Source organism: Chlorocebus sabaeus, chromosome 20, assembly GCF_047675955.1.
Source record: "Chlorocebus sabaeus isolate Y175 chromosome 20, mChlSab1.0.hap1, whole genome shotgun sequence".
Lineage (NCBI taxonomy): Eukaryota > Metazoa > Chordata > Mammalia > Primates > Cercopithecidae > Chlorocebus > Chlorocebus sabaeus.
Window position 1 is genome coordinate 57803281 of NC_132923.1, and position 20439 is coordinate 57823719.

The 20439-nt window shown below is 33.6% G+C and overlaps 1 protein-coding gene across 1 annotated transcript in view; it reads left to right on the plus strand.

Moving 5' to 3' along the window:
- The first annotated feature begins 1017 nt into the window (after positions 1–1017).
- Positions 1018–20439, plus strand: part of ADGRL4 (adhesion G protein-coupled receptor L4) — a 118027-nt gene continuing 98605 nt past the window's right edge. The window contains exons 1-2 of the mRNA XM_007978197.3: positions 1018–1193; positions 2611–2760. Of these exons, the coding sequence (XP_007976388.3) occupies positions 1172–1193; positions 2611–2760 (172 nt within the window). The 5' untranslated portion in view covers positions 1018–1171. The remainder of the gene's footprint in view (positions 1194–2610; positions 2761–20439) is intronic.

The following is a 20439-nucleotide window of genomic DNA, read 5'->3' on the forward strand; positions in this document are numbered from 1 at the left end:
ATTTGCACTAGTCACTTTTTAAACAGAATAGGAATGGAATGTGACAAAGGTGATCTGACTTTTGAAAGGTAAAATGACTTGTGTTAATGGCAAAAATATTAGTCATTTCCTTTCTTTAAATCAACTTTATTTAAACTTCCATATAATACAATTCATCTAACTTATATATGATAAAATGCACCAATTTTAAGAATACAGTTGGATAAGTCATGACAAATGCATGCACTCATATAACTGTTGCCTCAATCAAGATATAGAATATTATCATCACCTCAATTTCTCCTTGTGCCTTTCTGCAGTCAATCCCTCTTCTGCATCCCAACCCTGGGCAACCATTGATCTATTTTCTGTCATGATACATTAGTTTTCTCTGCCAGTTATTTTTAATTTTTTAAGCTAGAATTGTTTCCATGTTCCAACGTGAACGATATCTTTCTACATAATCGACTTGTATACTAACATGCAAACGATATGATGCACCAATTTTTCTGCGGGTGTAAGGAGGGGCTACAGGTGAATTTTACCTCAAATTGAGTTGATAATGGAAAACACAATCTAACCTAGACACAATAGACTATATCCTTATTTTACACGATGCAACCCTGAGTCCCAGCAAGGTGGAAACTGAGCACTGGCATGCCCCTTTGCATGGGTTCAGGTTCCCTGACTACGTCTTGACCCATTGTTCTTTAGGAAAATTTATTGGTGAGTATATTTAAAAAAGGCTACGTCTTGAAATTTAGGTGTCAGAGAGAACCCCTAAAACCTATTGAGTTTTGGATGCTAGCTCCGGAGGGGCTCTCCATGGATCTCAGAGATCTTTGCTTTTTAAGTACTCACTTTTAGGGTGTCACTCTGGGAGCTGCGCCTGAGGACAAACTGATTCCTCACTGAGGCTGTAAACATTGCTCAGGGTCAGTGGTCACCAGGCAGGGAATAGAGCCCAGGTGGCGTGGGGAAAGGGAATGGGGGCCGGACGTGGTCAGCAGACTCAGGACTTGACTCACACACTCACACAAAAGAGGCCGGAAAGTGTCCGGAGGAAGCCGGCGCGTCACGGACGACGGATCCGGGACCCTGCCGCGCCCGCCCAGCGGCGCCCGGTCCCGGGTCCACAGCCGCACTAACCCCGCCGCGCTCTCCGCCACCGCCACCACCGCGGCCACCGCCAATGAAACTCCTCCCGCTCCTAGGTGAGTGCTCAGCGCCCCTGGTCGCCGAGGTCGTCCGAGGGGCCAATGCCTTGTAGGGGACAGGATTTTTTAAGAGGTGGAGCTCACATGGCAAGTGGATTTGGCAAAATCTACGAGGAGAATTGACTTAGTACTTCTCAGGATGTTTTTCTCCTTGACCTTTCAACTCTAAAGCTGAATATTCCCAGGTCCAGGGAATGTTACCTTTTTATTCCTCTTGAGGAAGTGTCCAGCGTCCCCTTTCACCTTTCTTCTGTTCTGACCTGAAGAAATTTGGGAAATCCAAACCATTAACACCCATGGGAGGTTTCCTGGCATTTTAAGGGGATTGCCGAGCCAGGTTTGAGCTTCATTTTGACCATACTGTGCAGAAAGATAGTAAGCGACATCTCTGAGGGTGAAATAATTCCAGCTTCGTCAGTATACATAGTTATTTGCCACTAGGATTTAGAATAGAATACTTAAGAATCTCTTGGTACCTGATAAGGACAACTTATGTTAGATGACTGTTTTCAGAACAATGACCTCATGCTTTATAGCTGTTGGTCCTCAAGACTCTTGAGAAGGTCTGGTAAAACAAGAAAAAAGGAACCTTCTGTACTTTTCCTTATCTTTTCCTATCAGTCCACAACATATAATTTCCAAATGTATTTCAATAACTCTGATGTATAGTCTTGCTCTTTGCGTTGTTTCTTTCTTTTTTTTTTTTTTTTTGGTCACATTTGTGTGATGTTCCATTTCAGGAAGATCATTCTTTGCCCATAATGTTGAGTTTGTTTTTTGGTTTTTGTTTTGTTTTTAAATTTCCCCTAATGGAAAAAAATAGTGAAATAAATTTTATTATGAATAATTGAATTGAAAACCATTGAAATTGAAAACAATTGAAGTTGAAAACAATCATTAGAACACAGAAAAAAAACAGCAATTGTATCTGTTCTCCTAGATGTCATCTTAAAATAACACAGATTTGAATTTACAAAAACCCAAATACTCAATTTACCTTCATTTCTACACAGAATTACTCCCAGAGGAGGGAAATTGCTTTACAATCAGGCAGTTCCCTTTCAAAGTATCTCACCTCAGAATGAAGGGTAACACTGAATCAACATGTTATACTGATGTGGGAACACAGTTTTTATTATAAAACTGAGTTGTTTATTACATTTTAGCTTCGTTGAGATTTACTTGATAAAGGTTGAAATTGAAAAAAAAAAAAAAAAAGCCTTCATCTTAAAAGCAAGTTTTACTTACTTGCGGTTGTGCTGTTACTTAGCTAAGTACTCTCTTGGGAAAAATTTATAATCTATTTATCTAAATAGAAAGAGAGGAGAATTTATGTTTATTATACTCTAATTCAACAATGGGGAGAGGTGTTTCTTTTACTTTTTGAAAAGGTGTATTTCTGTATTTTATTTAGTGGTTTTTTCCACTTTGTTGAATTGTTCCTATACTCAAAATTGCACCAAGACACCTTGTCTCCCAAATGCAAAATGTGAAATACGCAATGGAATTGAAGCCTGCTATTGCAACATGGGATTTTCAGGAAATGGTGTCACAATTTGTGAAGGTAAACAAGCTTTATTACTTCTTTTGGATGATACTGTAAGATTCAATTCTGATGCGAATGTTTTTCTGTCCTCCAGAAACTAACTTGTTTTGTTACACAGTTTAATTTCATATATTTAAATAATGCTTAAGTAGCTAAACAGTAAGTTTGACTTCACTTGTCAAAATTTATGCTTGTTATTGATTTTAAATGACTTCATGCATATCTTATTTTTTGATGCAAATATTAAAGATTTCCCTTTAACTCATGCTGGAGATCCAGGTATAGAGGGCATAGTCAACAGCTTTGGGAACAAAAGAGTTCATGAAATTTAGACTATACTGGTGTGGATTGCCTTCATATATCCTCTTTACTACTTGATATATGATACCAAGTATATAAATATTCGTATACCTATATGGTATATGATACCACATATACAGGTACTTGACCGCCTATATTTGGAGATGATATTAAGAGATTCACGGTTTTCTCATGCATACCCTGAGCATAGGAAATGACAAAAGAAAGAGAGAATTTTGAAAAGACATCATCTTTTGAAAAAGTAGATTATAATCATCGAACTTTATGCTACTGCCCAGAGACAGAATGCCAGAAAGCATCCTTGTAGGATGCAGTGTAGTCCATTGATTTGATCAGCAGAACATCATCTGATAATCAAATTTAAATCATTTCATGTCTGTAGTTGTCACCTTACCCTTAATCCTCCACTCCCCTTAACACACTCAATCTTTTTAAATTCATTTTCAGTAAAATCTAGTTTTAACTGGATCTGTAGACCAACATTCTATGTAGAAGAGAGAGAGAGAGAAAAAAAAAGTACTAGGTCACACAAATTAGTTTTAAAATATAATTAAATAGCAAGTTCAAATTAAAGCTGTATGGTGTTATGTATCTAAGTGTATTTGAAGATAACAGGAACTTTTTCTACTTAGGACAGGATATTGTATATTGTTAATATTGCATATGTTTGCTTGCAACATAAACAAGTTGTATCTTGTGATTGAATTATATAAACTCTTTAAAAAGATTAAATATGCAGTGTTTAGTAAGACCAAACCTCATCATAATTAGGTTGAATGTTTAAAAAGTGTACAGCAAAGCTAAAGTTCACTTAATGGTGCATTAAATCAGGCGTTTCTGCTTGTGTACACAGCCAGAATTTGTAATGTACTATTTTACAAGAATTACAAAATCCTTTTCATAAATAATCTTAGAAATTTATTGTGTATTTAATTGAATGGCATTATAGCAAGTGGGAAGTTGAGCGACCTTCAAAATACTGCATCTCACAAATTAGTGTGCATTTCCACTAATCATTACAAATTGTACCATAGTACTTCATAACCAGAGTTGCCTTTTTGTTTAGATACTTTTCAATTGTCATGCTTACCATAAGTAACATCAAAATTTTTCACAATTTGGACCTTTAGCAACCAACCAGCTTATAATCATGTCTTTAATGATTTCTTTTAAAAACGCATCTTCCATTATCTAATGCAGTTGTTTTTCCCCTGCTGCCTAAGTCAATAACTAGCTAATGAACAGAAAATATTTTCCACTGGAAAGAAAATTCTTTAAGACCTTTTGGCCTGCAATTTCTTTTCACACAGAATATAATTTGTAATGGGAATTTATTTCCTTCTTAGGTTCATGTTAAACTTAAATTCCCTTTCTGTTTTTAAAAAAACTCCATATATACTTGTTTTGATATTTATTATCTGAGATTTGTAGTGTCCTCTTAAAACTGTTCAAACAGTGGTTTTCATCTTTTTCACCTTTTATTAATTCACTGACAAGTTTTTAACCTTTTTTTATTCAGGATAGTTAATATGCCTTTTAGGATTAAAACACTGCATTCCCAACTGCTGAATAGTCTAGGTTATATTTTGAGTTTTAAGATTCTTGTTGGCATTTTTGTCTCTAAAGAGATTCCTCACCTTTCCTATCTTTCTCTAAGATTGGTATTAGGTCAAGATGAAATGACTGGACAGGAGATTAGCTACAGAGGATGCCTACTTCTTGATGAATAGAATTTGTTTTCTTTTATCTGTCTTCAATATTACCATTATCATAAAATTTGTCTCTCTCAGAGGTACCAAAGAAATGTTATAGTAATAACCCAACCTCACTAAACATATTAAAAGAGCAAGTTTTGAAGAAGTAATTTATAATTTGTTTTGCATGGTCCTAAAGAAATAAGCTTTAATTGTAGTGAATTTATTTAATCTTTTTTTAATTCAACAGATGTTTATTAAGCACTTTGATCATTATCATAATCACATCAATATTAGAATAACTAATATATACTCTGTACTGAGTCCAAAAAATTAATTAACAGAGGCCTTACAGTCAGACGTACTGATTAGGAGTACAGGCTGTGGAATCAAACAGACTTGGATTCAAATATTGGCTCTACCACTTGGTTGGTTGACCCTTCCTACTTCATTTTTATTCTACCTAACAGAGTCATTTCCTAATACACATAATTTATCATGTAACTCAGCTACTTAATACCTGCCAGTGACTCTTCCTTGTCAACAGGATAAAATCTAGGCCCTTAACATTCTTACTTAATTCCCATTGCCTCCTCAACAAATATGACCTCTGATATATGTCTGTCATGAAATTCTTGGAACTCATTTAAAAATATCATACATCTTCAACTTCTAGGTTTTGGCTGATGAGTGAAGGGAATAATTAACGGCCAAAATGATTTTTCAAAACGTTGTATGCTTATAAAGTAATATATGGGGAACATTTTTTCATGAGTAGTATGGAGTAAAGACAATTTGAAAACTTTTGAGATGTTTTGAGCAATAGCAAGCTGACTGTAATAAATGTATTGACTTTCAAGTTGTTACTTCTCATTTGGATGCATATGTTCCATTATTTGTTTAAATATAAATGAATTATTTTCATGCGTTCATCTTATAAACATTATAAGTGGAATTACCATTAAGTGGAATTCTTCAGAATTTCACTTCCAAAGGAAATTGCTAATGTCTCTAACCCTAAAATAACAAAAATAAACTATTATGTTACTGAAACAAATCCGAGAGGTAAACCAACTTGTTTAGAAAACATATTTATAATGCAATTATTAATGCAAACATTTAAAAATAACCATTACAAAGCATAAAAACAATAATCAAAAGATATCAGTGCATTTTGAAGAAGAGATCAAGCATTTTCCTCTATGATAAAATATCATAATTACCTTGAAAAAATGAGAAAAAGGCAAAACCATTTACTTATTTTAGCAATTACAGTATTCATTGTCTCCCCTTCATACTAAACATTTTCACAAAATGGTACATTTTCACAAAATGGTACCTCTAAGCAATTAGCATAACAACAGTACAATTTGATTACCTAAAAAGATTGTCTATCAGCTTATTTTTATCATATCCTAGTGAATTAAATAGTCTGCTCACCAAAGTTAGTCTATTTATTCACTGAGATAGTGTGTTACACAAATAAGCAAAGTTGAAGTTCACAAATTGCTTTAAAATTGTATAAATATGGATCTTATGTGAAAGTACATACCCAGAATATAGAGTTTATCAAAACTATCTGCTTCAGGTCCCTCTGGAGAAGCTATTTTTTGCAGTGGCTTCTAAATATTTTCTTTCTTTTCTTCTTTTTTTTTTTTGATCTTAGGCATTTTAAAAACATTTGTTTTCAGTTTTCATCAGACATTATCAGCTCTCTGGTAATCTGAAACTTTTCTTGTCCTTTCATTTTTAAGTATTGAAATTTAGGAGTAGTCAATTCAGCTGAGTAGTACCTGGATCAGCATTCATAATCCCTCCCTCCCTCTCCTTTCCTTCCTTCCTTTCTTCCTTCCTTCCTTCCTTCCTTCCTTCCTTCCTTCCTTCCTTCCTTCCTTCCTTCCCTCCTTCCCTCCTTCCCTCCTTCCCTCCTTCCCTCCTTCCCTCCTTCCTTCCTTCCTTCCTTCCTTCCTTCCTTCCTTCCTTCCTTCCTTCCATCTTCCTTCCTCCTTCCCTTCCTTGCTTCTTTTCCTTCTTTCTCTCTTTCTTGTTTTTTAAATTACAATCCTCAAAAGGAGGTGGTTCCCGATTTTCAGGTAATATTTAAGGACTATTTCAAAAATTGCAAGTATATCTCAATAATATTATATGTATGTTTTGCTTCATGTACAAGATATGTTACTAAAAATCTTATGGAATTTTTACGTATCTCAGAGGAACTTCTTAAATGAATGCTACAGCAAACTTGAAAAAGTATAAACTCAGATGTGCTACTGGAGAGTCATGTATCAAATTTGTTTAAAGAGAGGTTTATATTTCCTTGGGATTTCTGTATTAAATGGGAAATGTAACCTCTTTAAGAAATTATAGTCTAAATTAACCCAGGGTTTACCTTCCAGGATCATGATTTCTGTAAACTTCATTCAAGTAAATAAAATATCTTGCCAATTTCAGAAATTATTTTCTTTGTATTGCAAATATGACCTCTTTTCTCTCTTCACAAGAAAGGTTCTACAGTAGAGATACCTACCACTATAATTAGTTGGAACTTCCTCAGAAATATCCACTCAACAATATTACACATTCCATCAATATATAGAAAGAGGAAAATAAACCAATAATACCATTATAAAAACTTCCTTTAGGTTAATATTTGCTTTGAAAAGAGAAGGAAAGGGACTTGTGTGATCTGAGTTTTGCTGATCAGTTCCACAGTTTTAAAACCAAATATTTCGTTGATCCGGTTTATTAAGGTCAGTTTTACAGACTAAGTTTTAGGAATCATTTCTCCAAATCATCTTGCTTCATGTTTATCTCACAGGATAATTACCAATAATGAATCAGATACAGCTAAGAAATTTCTTGAAATCTTAAAGTAGAGTTTAACATGAACATATGATTTTGGATTTTCCCAAGTAACCGATAATGAAACCTAATTAAAATTTTTCTTCAAGTAGAAGCCTCATTTATTTTTTTATGAGTATTATCTAGATGGATTCATTGAATATTTAGAACCAGAAAAGTAATATCAAGTAACTAATAGGATGAAGAATGCAACTGAAATAATAAAAATGAACACACAGCTTCTGGGTTCTAATTTTAAGAATAAAAGTTATGCAACATTTTTTACTAAATCGATCTTAAATAAGACTTTACACAATATATTTTCTACTTATGCACAGAAAAATACCTTCTGGGTTGACATTATTCGAATGTTGATTTTTTTTTTTCCAAATTAAGAATACCATTTTCTGTTTACACTTCAGGCTCTGCCATCATTTTATAAAGTTGATGATAGGTAGAAAGATAGACACAACTATAGATGTGCATCATATAATATGTATTCGTGATAAGGGATCAATGACAATAAAAATTGAATATGCTTTTCCTAGAGCTTGTGTTCATTTTGCATGCAAAGTGAACACAGTGGCTGTACCATCTTATATTTCCTGTTCTGCCATGTATTTTGAAGCTGCTATGAATGTAAAACTAAATAAAAATTGTATCCTAAATGGGGATTATCATACATTTTAATTCCTGTTGCTTTTCCATGAAAATTCTGGTAGAAGGGTGACCAAGAAATAGTAGAGATAGCACTTCCAATGCTCCCCCCAAAATCACTGAGTCCAAATTTTCCACTGTGTTTATTATAGTTCTAGTCTTTTGTCATTATTTTAAGGTTGCAAACCTTATTTTCCAAAATTGATGACATTTCTGTCATTCTGGAAATGTCAGTTGTCTATAGCCCCAATTTTTAGGGCACCAGCACACTTCTTAGTAAACTCTTGGTTATTTTAAAAGTAGATTATCCAGTCTTGTACTTATCTGTGTTCCCATTATTTCTCTTCTTCCTTATTTACTCTCTTTAATTATTAAGTAAGTTTCAGGTTTGCAGCTTAATAAAAAAATTATATATTGATGTTGATTTTAGTGACTTCTGTGAGCTAGACACTATTCTAAGCACTTCACATGAATTTTTAAATTTAATTCTCACAATACTTCTCTGAAGTAAGGGCTGGTATTATCCCCAATTTATAGATTAAGTAATTTGCCAGAGAAAGTATATACAAACAATTGCCTCATATAATCCTCAAACTACTCTGTGATGTAGGTCTGCAAATAAAGAAAGTGAATCTCATGGAGATAAAATGAATTATTTTGGTTCTACCCCAGCCCCATCAGCCTTTTCCCTGCTACATTATGAAAACAATCATATATATATATGAAGATATTTTAAGAATCTGGCTGGGTGTGGCGGCTCACACCTGTAATCCCAGCACTTAGTGAGGCCGAGGCAGGTGAATCACCAGGTCAAGCGGTAGCGACCATCCTGGCAACATGGTGAAACCCTGTTTCTACTAAATATACAAAAATTAGCTGGACATGGTGACACATGCCTATAGTCCCAGCTACTCAGGAGGCTGAGGCAGGAGAATTGCTTGAACCTGGGAGGAGGAGGTTGCAGTGAGCCGAGATCGTGCCACTGCACTCCAACCTGGCGAGAGAGCAAGACTCTGTCTCAGAAAATGAAAAAAAAAACAAAAACAAAACCAGAATCAGTGCAAGTTTTAATATCTTGATAAAATGCGTAGGTCAGGCATAAGAGTTTAACTCCTGTTCATCAATTTCCATCAAGACAAGTGAATTTTTTTTTTAAAAAAGGAATGAAATCAGAGGGAGGCCACAAGAAGTCCACAAATTACAGTGAAATTCTCAAAGCAGTATCTAATGCCACAAAAGGGGGCACTTCAGTGCGTATAAAGAACCCTGCGGCAAAGAGGCCAGCTTTTCCCTGTGGTGGGTATCCTGACCTCTTCCCAGAAGTGGAGAGAAATCTAGGTGATTGTTTGAGACATTGTTTTCCAAAGATTACACAGATCGGGCATTCTATTCCTCATTGTTTGTCTCCAGATAAAGTCAAGAAAACACTCTAAAAGAAAACTTGGTTATCTGCCTGGAAGCAACTCTTGAGAGTGAAAATTGATGCCTCCTTTCTGCCTTCTCCTTACTGATGTTACCTAGAATAATGACTCAAAATTACTGTACCCATCTGCGTATACAAAGAACTCTGAAATCTCTTTTACTCCAGAGATAGTAATGGTTAGCTGGCAAAATCTGGAGCAAGTTACCTGTGATAATCAACATTGTTTTCTAATTATAAATGTGAGGGTCATTTAAAGATAGTCCAGTCTTTGAAGAAAAGTGAACAACATAAAACATCTATTTATTAGATGAATAAATAAAAAAATTTGCCTGAAAAGCCATACTTTTAGGTTGAAGAAAACACTCTGATTTATATGCTTAAAGACATTCTGGAAAATTTTGCATCCAAACAATTACAAAAATTTAGAAGAGGTTTCTATGTACAAAGGAAGTATCACACCACAAAAAAATATTGCTTTGGTATAACCTCAAACCTTTGCATTGCTCAACCTCTTCCAAATGCTTTCTCTAATTCTGCTTCTTTCATAGGAAGAGGTATCAAGATACAAAGCTGCTAAAATTGTCAGTAATGCATGCCAGTGCCCAAAAACCAACAAAAGATTGTGATTAAAGTTTCTCATTCCTGGATTTTCTGTCTTGCAAGGGTGGTTGCCGGATAGAACAGGGAAGCTGCAAATATTCAATGTATTTATGTCTCTATGGAAGATACACCAGGACAGCATTAGTCAAGATATTCTTGAGCATATCATCTCAGTACCATTCCCCTTTTTATATCTCGATTTCACTCCTTTTAATGTTTTTTGTTAATCTAGGTCCAGACTTTTTTCATATTCTTCCTGTGCTTTATCTCAAAGGTTAAACAAGGCGATCATCCGTGTGTTTTCTGACCCTAACTGCATGGTTTGCCTGTGATTTTTATATTGAAATGTCATTAATGCAGTAATGGAGTCCATATCTGGTAATCATTGTTGCAGAACCCCTGCTTCATTTGATTGAACTCAAACTCTTTCTGTGACTCACTTGTAACTTTTGTTGTTGCAATAGTGTAATCATGTCTTCCCTGTGTTGTGTGTTTACCCCAAATGATTTCCTGAATTCATTGGCTAACTTGATTGCTCCTGCCAAACAAACCTAAAGTATTTTTCACCTTCTATAAAATATATTTATCTTCTGATAACTGATGAGATAATGTACAACAATAGGGCTGAAAAAAATCATCCCAAAATTGTAGCACTAACAAGCGAAGAGGGAATATAAGAGAACAAAATGGAAAATAAGAGAACAAAACTGAGAAACAAAGGACCAACCATGGAAGGTCTAATATTCATCTAATAGTAGTCTTATTGAAGAAGGGTGCAGGCAAAATTTAGCAGAGGATAAAAGACATAAATTGATTTCCCAAAACTTAATAAAGTCATGAGCCTTCAATTAAGAGAAACCACAGATGACCACTTATCTTCTATGGAATGTGCCTGTGCCTTCACTTCTTAGTTTATTTTTAAGGAATATCTATTGATATCCTGTTATAAAAGAAGAGTATAGTTTACTTTATAACCTGTCACTTTTATTTATACATGTACGTTGTTTATAATCTTTATGTCCTTAAGCAGTAACAGAATATATTGGCTGACTTAACATTAGGAAACTCCATTTCTAGAGCCTAGGTTAAAAACCTACACAAATCGTGAGAAGAGAGAAAGTACTTTTCAAAAGGACATTTGGGTGACTACTGTCAGGAGGATGAACAGATGCCCTGCAGCCAGAAGGGCAAGTGACCACTGCAAGAAAGTTTCTGTCAGTCCTTTCAGTTCCCATTTCTACATCCATCTACTTTCATTTAACCACTACTTTATCTTTTTCCTGAGACAAATTCTAGTCTAAAAAGGGACATTTATTAGAAATCTTGTGTTATATCATATTAATAATAAAATAATTTCTAGATTAAACTCTTATCCTCCAAGTTCTAATTATTGGACTCCTCTTTTATATCTTATGCTCCAACAGCTAAAACCCATCCTTATAAATTGAAACCCTCTTGGTATCCTATGCTCCTGTAACTAGATTCTCTAATAATAAATTTTAATGTTTCTGTGCTAAAATCTCCAAATTTGTTAGGTATATTTTATCTCTGTTCTACTAAGATTCTCATCGTAAGTCACAAAGAACATCCAAGCCTCAGTTTCCCTAAAATGCACAGATTGGACTAATATATTTATTAATGTCCCTGCAAGGTTTAAAGTTATTTGATTCTACTATTGTAATACATTTATTTGATCTGTAGCCAATTTTCAGTTCAACCAGTTCTTGAGTACATAGCCTTGATCTTGGACTCAATTTGAAACATGAAAATGAAACAGACACCGATTTTGATCTCTCGCCTGTAAGCTCAGTGCCCTTTCCACTTTACTGCACAGTTCTGTTAAACTCTGATCTCTGGAGCTGGCATGACCAATGCAGGAGATGCTCTATCTACTCTTTGTACTCCTCTCGTCTCCACTCATGACCTGACACAACATGATACTCTTTCCTGGTGAGCCAGGATGTGACCTGAAAGTTCTTCTCCCAATATTACCAGGCTGGTGCTACAAATCAGTAGAAGTTGGCACATAAATGAAGCATTTTTTCCATATTTTCTCTGTTGGTTTCCTCCCTCAGAAGGAATTTCTGGATCAATTTTCTGAGACCCCTCCTGCATTACAGTGCTGAAAAGTAAGACATTAAATATCATATGATCAGTGAGAGAAGTACTATATTGGAGTCACTTGAACCATTAAAAGCAAGCGGAAGCCTGTTACATCCATGATTTTTATATTTGCTCTCCTATTGGAAAGGTTTAGTCACTGTGATGTGTGACTGAGAGTACTCCTTTGAGTAAGATGGTGCACAAATCCATTTAAGGGACAGGAGGGTTGTAATTCATGTGATTTTATCATTGCTATGTAACTAACAACTAAAACAAAATAGTACATAGTGGGACTGATTTTGTGTTGCAGTTCCAAAAGATCTTTGCTTAACGAGTGTTTATGTGCAGGAATGGTAAAAGTAGAATGGATCAGAGAGGCAGTCGTCTCAGCTAGGAAGTAAATCCAAAAGCCACATTTATTCATTCTGAGAGTAATATATATTGCCAGGCATCAAAATAATTTTGCACCAGGCTCAACTAATGAGGCAGGATGATCAAGTGTATGTGTGATCAGAGGACAAATTAGATCCTTTCAATACTGGGACTTATAAACCTGGTTTCTGTCCAAGACCAGATTCACATGCCACTTTCTTTGCAAGGCTTTAAAAAAATTTTATCTGTCAGTAATAATTGTTTGTTTTTAATCACGCTCTCTAAAGTAATTAATCCTAGTAATGAATAAATAATTTCATTTTATTTTTAAATTGATGATGGAGTCTGCCTGCTTTTCATTAGTGACTGGGAAATCCCATCAATGATTACACTTTGAGGAGAATGGCTGGTTCTTATTTTTTATTGTAACCTTGGAAGCTACAAAAATCCGGTCTACAAAATGCTGCAATTCCGGTTTGTTGATGCCCCGCTTTTATTGTTCTTTACCTATGCTGAATTTATTGAAAGATCGTGAATGGTATTTCTGTTTGCAAGAATCAAGCACTTAGATATGATTGAACATCACATATTGTATAAGGTTGAAATGAGATTACTTTAGATGTAATCCCATCTCAAATATTTTGCTGTAAATACAGAGTATCCATCATAGCCAAATGAAGAATTTGCATAAATGATCAAACTCAGTATCATAAACTTTACATTGGTTTGCTCTGTAATATCTTTGTTTTCTACTTCGTTTTAAGGGATGAACTATGCAAGTCTGAATTTTCATTGACTTATTTATTGCTTTTGTGAACATTTTCATGAATAAGAAAGTAACATTTCCTAAGACAGAGTTAGCTGAAATATTGGCATTAATAACTTGTAATGGTCTGTTTTTGAGGCAGCCTTCAGAGTCCCAAGAATTACTTTGTTACTTTCTTTTGGATCTTATGTATCAAGTATGATTTTTTCACAAAAATTCTGGGAAGTGTAAAATCACTGGCACTTAAAAAAATGAAATTTTTGGCCAGGTGCGGTGTCTCATGCCTGTAATCCCAGAACTTTGGGAGGTCGAGGCGGACGTATCACGAGGTCAGGAGATCGAGACCATTATAGCTAACAGGGTGAAACCCCATCTCTACTAAAAAAATACCAAAAAAATTAGCCGGGCGTGGTGGCGGGTGCCTGTGGTCCCAGCTACTTGGGAGTCCGAGGCGGGAGGGTGGTGTGAACCCGGGAGGTGGAGCTTGCAGTGAGCCGAGAGGGCGCCGCTTCACTCCAGCCTGGGCGACAGAGCGAGACTCCGTCTCAAAAAAAAAGAAAAGAGAAAGGAATTTTTGCTTAGAATCATATTAGTACTTATTTTAAATTACAAAAATAATTTTACTCCTTTTACTCCATGTGTTATTCATAATGCTTGTCTCACATTTATCACTCACTTCCAATGAACCAAACTTCATAAATACAACTTTATATAAGATGAGGTTTTATAGGTTTAATAATTTTTTACATTATTATGTGCAAGGTGAAATATTTTATGCTGTTACAATTTCATATTTTAAAAAAGTTTATTTTGTTTATTATGCCCTAAATTTGATTAAAATGGAATGCATGATCACATAAACAAACTGGGAAGAAATAAAGTATTTTTGCTCTCTACAACTTTAAGTCATTTTATGAGAATTTGTGTACTCCCAATATATAAAGATTGTAAATAAAATATTGTGTACATTCTCGAAAAATGCTTGGTTTAAATTTTAAAAAAAAAAATGTATTTTAAACCTCCTTGTTACTTTCTTCCTCTAGAAAAGATTATTTTTCTACTGTTTAGCAGTGTTACAATCAACTAAAAATTACATGTTTAGGAGAATGTAGAAAAAATAATTTAAGAAACTCTAAATGTATTATCTAGGATAATTTTCTACTTCCTTTATGCCCAAGATATAATTTAATATCCTCTGTTTTATCAACCATCAAACATCAAGTGGTCTGAAGTGACATAGATTTGTATAGTTTGTTAGTCAGCTGTATGACAGAACACCACTGTACGGTATATATTATACAGCTTTTGTAAAAATGTATCAATCATTTGGATTGATAAAAAATGGAACAAATCAAACTCGTCAGGCATAAAAACGGTGACTTTTCTGAATATTAAAACACTGAGGCAAGATTTTTGAAATATTCTTTTATCCTTAGCTCTTTGGTCCATTGCCATTGAGCATAGATGAAAAACACCAACCTTAAATTATTGTCCTTTTATGTGTAGTTGTGAGTAGGATAAGAATGAGAGTATTAGGAGGAAAAAAAGTTTTCAGGCAGTTGGAATATAGGGAACAAACTCTAACATCTGAGTCTAATAGATAGTATTTTATATTCAAGTCAAAGAATTTTCATTAAAAATGTGATTATGTGGAGTGTCATTGGTCAGACAAGCTCAGTTCCTGAAAAGTCCCTTGGCATGGGATTTACTGCAAGGTAATGCTATTTTCCATATCAACATGATTTTTCTGCAATCTTATGTTCAGATACATAATTTATATTACCAAGAAATCCAGATTAGTGTACAGTTTCATAGATTCTCTTTATAATTGTTTAAAGGCTTCCTAATAAATTGCTGAAAGACAGAATGTTAAAACTGTTCAAACTTTGTACTTATTTTAAGGAGGAAATTAACACTTTGGTCCTTTATTTGCCATGAAAAGAGATAATAACTTTCTCTAGGAAGATTAGAATCTAACCAAACATTGTAGTCTAAATATAGCATACAAAGTCTTGTGCCATTTGTGAAAATGCTATCAGGGAGAAAACCCAGTAACTGACTTTCTGCACTGTATTTTTTAGGTACACAGATTTAATTTAGAGATTATGGTTTGAGAATAAAATTTACCGTATGAGTGTTTTTGGCTGATAAGAAATTGATTTTGTGACCTTGGTACACATTAATTGAAATATCTGGCAATATGTCTTGACTAGGTTAAAGGAACCATACATACTTGGAACCATATTATTCCTTCACACTGTACTAGCGAGTTAATCCCTTTGTGCCATTAGAAGGATGTAAACTGCTTTTTGCTACTATGGGAGCAGAAATAATCTCCTCCTATTGAATAATAAGTAGGTTTTGTGTAATTAACTTACACAAAACTTAGTTGGTTGACTATATTGAAGGTGAAGTCTTTTAATTTATTTAGGAGTTATATTACTCACATATTAAATGTAGTATATTTTCACATATTTCAAAAGTTATATTTATTAAATCATAAATATAAAAATATGTGTTGATGAGCATATTGAGACTTAAAGGTTGCTACTTCAGTTATTCGCCAAATTTTAGAATGTAGTTTTAAATAAGTTAAAATACCGTGAAAGTACTAAATTGTCAGCATTCTCCGTACCTTAAGTGCTAGCTTATTTAACCAATATTGACTCTAATTGTATTTACGCAGGAGAAATGAATTGCAGAAGAGAATTAAAACAAATTGTGAAATTTGTAAATTCTGCATAAAGAACCCCAAAATATGTACTTCCCATGAGGTTTTTGGGACTTGATTAACCAGACTAGTTATCTATACAGTAATTATCCAGACACATGCATTGCACATCTTCACTTATTTCTCTTTCGTGTATATAACTTCAGAACCAAAATGTAGGTCAAGCTTACCTAGCACTTTGTGCTTTTGGCCCTCTGAAGGACAAGAACACATCGTAAGTCTTAACGAATTTAGTATTAAAAATATAATTGAAGTTGTATTTAACATTTACAACTAGCATGGGGAAAGAATGTGCTGCTGCCTTTTATGCATTTTTGGTAATTAAAGTTGACATGTACAGGCAACTAAATCAGTTTTCATGGGATTGAACAGAAGCTGAGGTGTTTTTAACACTTGCTTGATAGTTTTGCCTTTGTGGCAAATTATTGATATTTTGAAATAAGAGAGTTGTATATCCTTTGTGTCAAAAAGGTTCTCATGCCAGATTTCCTGGTGCCATATGGAGGATAAGTTCTGAGGATTTTTTCTGGACCTTTATAAACACAGAAACCTATTGAGAATATTTTTTAAAGTACAACAAATCTCAGTTGTATATGCAATGCAGAAAGGCAAGCAGATGCTTGATTATAGTGTTATGCTTCTTCAACTAATGTTATGTTCACTGTAGCAGTTTCCAATGGAATACCATGTGGAGAAGAATGGTCTTTTAAATGTGTTTTCGTCTTTGAATTTCAATTTATTTGTAGACAAATATATTTTAAAAATTTCAGTAGAAGCATTAATTGTTGTTTTATAGTCAACAATCCCTTTATACTTCTCCTTTGAAAAAATCAAATGGTTGCTTTGAGAATAAATAAATGTAGTGTTAATCTGAATTTAAGCAAGTCTTTAGATTATAATCCATAGTAAAAATTGCATTATTGTGTCAAGAAAGTAAAACCAAGTCTTATAAATTATTGGTGATACCTTTTTAATAGAAGATTCCAGTGATTCCTAAATTGTGAACCAGGGACTTACTACTAGTAATGCCTTAATAATTCCATATCAATTTCTTAACTAATGAAAAAAATTTCTTCTAACAGTGTTTAAAATTAAATAGAAATATGACACACTTAGAGAATACAATTAAAAATAAAATTTGGAAGTATGACGAGTGCTCAAAATTAGATATCAAGTACAGATAATAAACATAGAAGGGAAAAACGGCTTGTTCATTTCAAAAGAGTTTTGAGGATGTAGCACTATGATGGAGATACACTGAAATAAAAAGGATCCTCAGCTTTTTTGATTCAGAAATGAAATATTGATGATCTCAATCAAGATTAATCAAAACCTGATGAAAATATCCTGATCATCCATGGGAAGTAGAATACAGCTTACTGTGGGAGTCAGGACCTTGGAGGAAGCAGACCTTCTAAAGAAGGCATTCCTGGAATTGAATCCTGGTCCTGGCATCTACCAGATTCTACATCTGTGGATTGTAAATAGTTTTATCAACAACAAAATCATTTTTGAAAACGAAAGACGAAAATACAATTAAAGCACTTAGTTATAACCCAGCCATCTAGAAAGGCTTCAATAAGTCATAACTGTTACAATGTAAATCTGTCAATCACTTTGTGACAAAATTGTGTTTGATGGGTTCAGTCTCTTTCTACTTGCCCAAACCATTCTAGACACCTGATTAAGATCATCTAGGCTGCAAGATTCTGATGCTAGTGATGCACAGATAACAAGATGCTCTTCTGCTTTTCCCAAATTCCACAAACTACAACACAAAACGGGCACTTCAGTACATACCTAGAAAAAGAACATGTTACTCCCCATTCTTTACCAGTTTACTAGTCTTTAACTTGTATTTTTAGCTCACTGTGTCCAAAGGGAAAAAGAACAAAACAAAACTTTATTTAATTATTACAGTAAGAAAGTAAGCTTTCTTTAAAGAGTAAGTTTCTTTAATTTCCTTTGTACCAATCACCTGGTCAGTATGGTGGATGACTGTATTTAAAGTAGAAGCATGTTTACAAAGACGATCTGGGAACTAACTTTTCCTAAATTGTAAGTATTTCAATACATTCAATTATCTAAAAAAGATGGTTAGCATTGAAAGCATGCTATGATATAAAGTACAATAAGAAATATATTTTAAAAGTGTAAATTCTTGAAATAGTTTACTGTGAATATCAAAATGTGATACTTTTCATTGCTTGAAAATAATGAAGTTTACACAGAAATTGAACAAGTGTCTATATTATAAAATTCTAAATATTTTGTTTGGCTTAACAGATCTTTTACTGAAATTAGTTGTTTAAAATATATGAAATAAGTTATAGATGACAGAGCTTTACTATATATGAAGTTTCTTTTAATTATTATTATGAAATTTGTAAAAACTTGTAAAAAGACTTGTAGAATACTTTGGCATAAAGTTTATTAGAGTAGAGAAGTACATATATATTTTTAATTCTAGGAAAATGGAAAAAAATCATTTTGCAGGGTGGAAGGATTGAATAATTAGCACAACTTTGTTTGTTTTAAAGATGAATTTGGTGTCTTACCTCTCAAGTGGTTCATGTAATCTCCAGGTAGATTCTTAAACTTTGAGAAAAATCATAGATCTGTAGACTCACCTTGTGAGACATCATTTAGGATTTTCAGTGCCTAGAAGTGATGTGTGTTCATTGACAGGAACTGGTTGAGAGGGATGATTGGAATTACTCTGTCAGGGTTCTGCTTTTCCATGGCTGTTGAGGCATTCATCAGTGTAATATTTTATCTTGAACAAAGATAGATTTGAATGAAAATGTGTCAAGACACCTTCATTGAGTTCAGCAACATTTCTGAGTTACAGTTTAATTTATGTTATCTCTAGATGATCTAATATTTGCTCATTGCACTTGAACCCTCTGTAGTTTTTGGAAACCTTTCCAATAAATGAAAAGTAGAGAGCTAAATATGAATTCTATAAAGGAATCCTTTTGTAACTAAATCTCAACTTTATATTTTCAGAAATCAGAAGAGCTCTCTTAACTCTTGGTCTGGCTCTCCTAATTCTTAATTTATTCCTATTTTTTTCAATCTGTCATTTCAAATTAATTGTCAAAAAGCCGATCATCAATTTAAGTTTTCCAAAGTGCCCTGAAATAGTGTTTAAACTCTTGGTACAATAACATTTGTTTTTCATTACTTTCATTTTGTAATTTGCCAAGGAAACAGTAGGTTTTACCTTAAATTGCTTCTCTTTTAAGTATGTTATTTTAAATTCTAGTACATTTTGCAACTTTCCTACTAGTTGGTCAGTATTCCTAAATTACGAAACAAAAAAAAAAAATGCAGTGGCTATTTTAAATAATTGAAATAACAATGTGATAAATATTACCTTACTATAAATCTAAAAATCATGGTATGATTAGTATGTGTTAAAAAAAAAAAAAAAAAAGACAATAGAGCAGTAAGATTGAATCAGATTGAATGTTCCTTTGGATAATTTCCCTTTCACTAATTTATGTCTCACATTATTTCTAAGGCTTCAGCGGTAAGGACAAAAGGGCAAATAAATGTGGCCTCTCTTGGAAAATGATGAGTCATGCAATATTGAAAAGGAAAAGATAGCAGCTAAGAAACTCGCCACATAAATTAATCAAGAATATTTGCCAGTGCCTAGAGTAGAATTCTGTATAGTAAGGTTCCAACCTAACTATTAGTGTTCCAATAACACACTTTGTTCTTCCACCAGCTAGATAACCATCATGGTATCCCTTATCAGCACTGACTAGATATTGCCTTAAAATTTTTCTCAGTACAGTGGATTGAGTAATAACTTCCAAATTTTTAGAGTTGTGTTGGGAATCAATCTTATTTTAATTAATGGTGGTAATTTTTTATCCTGATTCATGAAAATTATTTACACTGTAATCCAATGTATATGCATTTATTTATTTTATATTTACCTCACTCTACATTATGAAACACCCCAAACCAGAAATGTATAAGGCATAAATAAATGAAGAAGTGTTACCATTTTTACCTATATGTCAATGGATGGCTTTGCACACACTTTGGGGTGCATTTCCCCATTGTAATTGGACAAAACTGTTATTGTTGAGTCATTCATTAACACGTATATCACGATGACTTGTCATTTATATACTATGTAGCTGTCTTAAATCATATGTGGAAAGTATAATTA